The sequence below is a fragment of the Equus quagga genome, chromosome 10 (genome assembly GCF_021613505.1).
Source record: "Equus quagga isolate Etosha38 chromosome 10, UCLA_HA_Equagga_1.0, whole genome shotgun sequence".
In the NCBI taxonomy this organism is placed as follows: domain Eukaryota; kingdom Metazoa; phylum Chordata; class Mammalia; order Perissodactyla; family Equidae; genus Equus; species Equus quagga.
The window spans coordinates 3,789,309-3,792,770 of record NC_060276.1 but is presented as its reverse complement, the minus strand read 5'-3'; the positions used below and the strand labels follow the sequence as shown (position 1 = coordinate 3,792,770).

General features: G+C 50.2%; 1 protein-coding gene across 2 annotated transcripts in view; it reads left to right on the top strand.

Annotated features, from left to right (window-relative positions):
* The first annotated feature begins 277 nt into the window (after positions 1 to 277).
* Positions 278 to 3,462, top strand: part of VMA21 (vacuolar ATPase assembly factor VMA21) — a 9,587-nt gene continuing 6,402 nt past the window's right edge. The window contains exons 1-2 of one of the 2 annotated variants that reach the window (XM_046673243.1): positions 278 to 472; positions 621 to 881. In XM_046673243.1, coding sequence (XP_046529199.1) covers positions 772 to 881 — 110 coding nt within the window. In that variant the 5' untranslated portion in view covers positions 278 to 472; positions 621 to 771. Of the gene's footprint in view, positions 473 to 620; positions 882 to 957; positions 1,144 to 3,462 lie in introns of those variants that run through there. The other variant, XM_046673244.1, reaches the window with a different exon arrangement.

Genomic DNA, 3,462 nt, shown 5'->3' with positions numbered 1-3,462 from the left:
GTCTAGATGAGGCCGAGACGGATTATTAAGTTAGAACTCGAGCCCGGGCTTCCCGCTGCCCAGTCCACGGCCCTTAACACGGCTCTAAGCTGCTGGTTTAGTCATGATTTCAGACGTAGTCTCTGTGTCCATGTGGTGCAGAAAATAGATGTGTGGTCAGCGGCCCTTTCCAGGCGTTTACCATGTAAGGGCTGTCCTCTTATTAGCAGCCAGTGGCAACCTAATTTTGTCAAGCCTGACCCTAGGCTTACGCACCCTTTTCGTTTATACCTCTCTCGGGTTGCGCAGGCCCGGGACGCCCATCTGTCCCTTACTATTTGAGTCCTGGTTGTCTCATTGGCGGCTTTCTGAGCAGCTGCAAAATATGTTTTTAACTTCAAGTGGAAGTTGGGGTCACCAGCGTCGGGCCTGGAACAGTCACTCTCAGCAAGTGCTCTTTCAGCTCTGACATTCTCTAGTTTGACCGACTTGGGTGAGTGTTCAACTAACTCCTCCCAGCTTCCCACGGCCGGACTTCCAGCGCGGGCAATAATTAATGAGGCGTTTGCTCAGGGGCTGGAGAATAATGTGCACTGCTTTTTTGTGTTGTTGTTGTCGTCGGAAACTGCTTGGTTGCCTAGCACCACAGTCGTCCGCCGGGTCGTCCTTCCTCGCGGCTCATCTGCTCTGGTCGCCTCGCAACGGCAGCTCGGCGACAGCGGCCGGGACGGGAGCGAGAGGTGCTCGCGCGGGCTCAGGGGGCGGCGGCCTCGCCGCCCGCCCCGGACAACCATGCTGCGAGGCAAGTCCCGGCTCAACGTGGAGTGGCTGGGCTACTCGCCCGGCCTGCTGCTCGAGCGCAGGCCGCTCTTGGCCGGCCGCACACCGCGGAGCCCCGGCCGGTAAGTCACGTGAGCGCCCGCGTCCGCGCCTGCGCCCGCCACGGCCTGGCGTCACCGCGGCGCGCCGCGCCTGCGCGCTGCGTCCCGCCGCCCGGCGCTCGCCGGCTCTTCCGGCGCGGCCCTCCTCGCCCGGTCGCCCGCCGAGCCACCTGAGCGTGGCCGCCGAGCCCAGACCGCCGCCTGGCCGCTACTGCGGGCGCGGCTACACCATGGAGCGCCTTGATAAAGCGGCGCTGAATGCTCTGCAGCCGCCCGACTTCAGGTAGTCCCGAGCGGGGCCCGGGCCGGGCAGGGGTCCCCGCCGCGAGGCGAGCTGCCCTGGGCCTCGAGCGGGGCGTGAGGGAAGGCCCGAACCGCACAGGCTGGCCTGCGGTGGGCGTGAGGTCTGGACCCTGGTGCTGGCCTCCGGGGTAGGGGAGAGGGGGAGCAGGTTGGGGCCTGCAGCGTCTGCACGCCCAGCCCCCGACCCTTCGCTCGGGAACAAGTGACCCGAGGTCATGCGGGATGATGGGTCGGCAGGCCTTCAGCTCAGGCTTCTGCCCTGCCACTTCCTTTTGCTGTTGTCTGTATTGCGATCTTGCTGTTCGCAGTCTCTCTCCCCGCTGCAGGGTGAGCTCCCGGAGGACAGGAACCTGGCTTTCTCTATCTCCGTCTGCCCTACAGGGCCTGCTTCATCGGGGCTTAATAAATGCTTGCTGTGTGAATGAACGAATGGAAGGGCGTAGGGGCTGTCCTTGGTTTGAGAATGCTTCACTTGGGGAGTCAGTAGGACGGGGGCTGGGGGCTGAGTAAAAGGAATATGAGGAGAGAGCAGGTGGTCCTGGCCGAATAGCCTAGGCAGTGATGCCTCGGTGGGCAAGAGGGTGGAGAGGGATTTGGCTACCATTTAATGATGACCTACTGTGTGTCAGGCTCCACTTAGGTGCTTTATTACATACGTTATCAGAATTAAGAAACTGCTTAGTTTCCTGATTTTAAAGCAGATGAAGTTGACTTAGGATAAGTGGCTTGCCCTAGATCACACAGTTAGGCCACACAATGAGTAACTGTTGAAGCTGGCATTTGACCAAAGCTCGTGATCTTTTTCACTGTCTCACAAGGTCAGTGTAGGTGTTTTTTTATGACAGGTTACTAGTGAGGGTATGAACAGATATATCTGTTAAGTACACTTAGAATACAATATAGCTCTCCTAGACTGATTCTAGTGTTTCCTAATGGAATTTGCAGTGAGATCTACCTGCTGTGGAAGTCGTGTTTGTCGTAATAGGGAACGGCGGTAAGCTCTATCGGCTTAGTGTTTGCTGCAGAAGTTTACATGAAGTGGGTAAACTCTAGGTGGTTTTAGAGTTGGGGCACGATGAGATTCATCCTGAATTCTTCCTTTTGTGTGAGGCTGACTTTAATTTGGACTTTTCGGTTCTTCATTTCTAACAAGTCTCAGTAACATCCAATCAGAGACACACAGAAGAAATCAATTGAATGACATCAGTTGCTTTGTTTTGGAATAAATTACCGGTTATATACCCAAGCTGACCTGTGCCAGCAGAATTGCCAGCTGCAGTGGGCTGTGGCTGGAAGCCAAGGAAAAAATGTCCTATGAACACTAAAGGGAGTTTACTAGTTTTCAAAAGTTTGCATGCTTAACTTTATACTTAGTCCAATATTTGTGAGGTCACAATCCAGAATACAAGTCAGACTTTTGGAGTTGAAAGTAAAGAGAGAAGTGAGGAGTTGAAATAAGCTACAAATTGTTAAGATTTGCCCTTTTTAGAGTGTGTGGTGCTAGAAATTAACATGCAGAAAAAAAAAAAGATTGGTTTTGGGTGGTGAGATTGTAAGTGATTTTGTTTGCTTTAAAACATTTTTAGTATTCTATCATCTTTTCAATAATAAACTTTTCTCAAAGCCAGGCCAGATAACTATTCAAGAGAGACACTCTAAAGAAGAGAACCAGTTAACCTTCCCTTTCTGTAGATTCTCATTCTTTGTTTCTTTATCAAGTTAGATCATCTGAACTTTGCATACCTAAAACGCATGCTTGAACTCACCATAGAAACACCCTGAAGATCAAGTTTTTTGTTGGGCTCCACAAAAGAAGTGGCCAAATACTGACTTTTTGTATTTTTTATAGAATTACTGCAGACACTCATATTCTTCGTGAAGATTACACAATGAACTCCTCCAAAATTTACTACTAGGAAACAGTTTAAGAGAGCTTATGTGTATTAGAGGAGAATTGTATAGCTCAGTGCTCACCAAAGTGGGATATGTTAAGAAATGATCCATCGAAAATATTAGAATGTCTACATAAATTTATTTTTAACCTTATCCTTTTTAGTATCTGTTTTTGCGTATGTTTTATATTTTAAAGACTGTATCAGTAATGTGTATATATAATTTATTTTAAAAATCAATATGCCCATATGAGGGTATGTACTCAAAACTTTTATGTACTGATGGATTGCGCAGTCAAAAAAGTTTGTAGACCATTGATAACAACTTGAGATGTTCCCTTCCTTTCTGGGCTCCCAGAAACCTCTCCGCTAATTGTATACACAGTTACAAGCACTCCTTTGCCTGG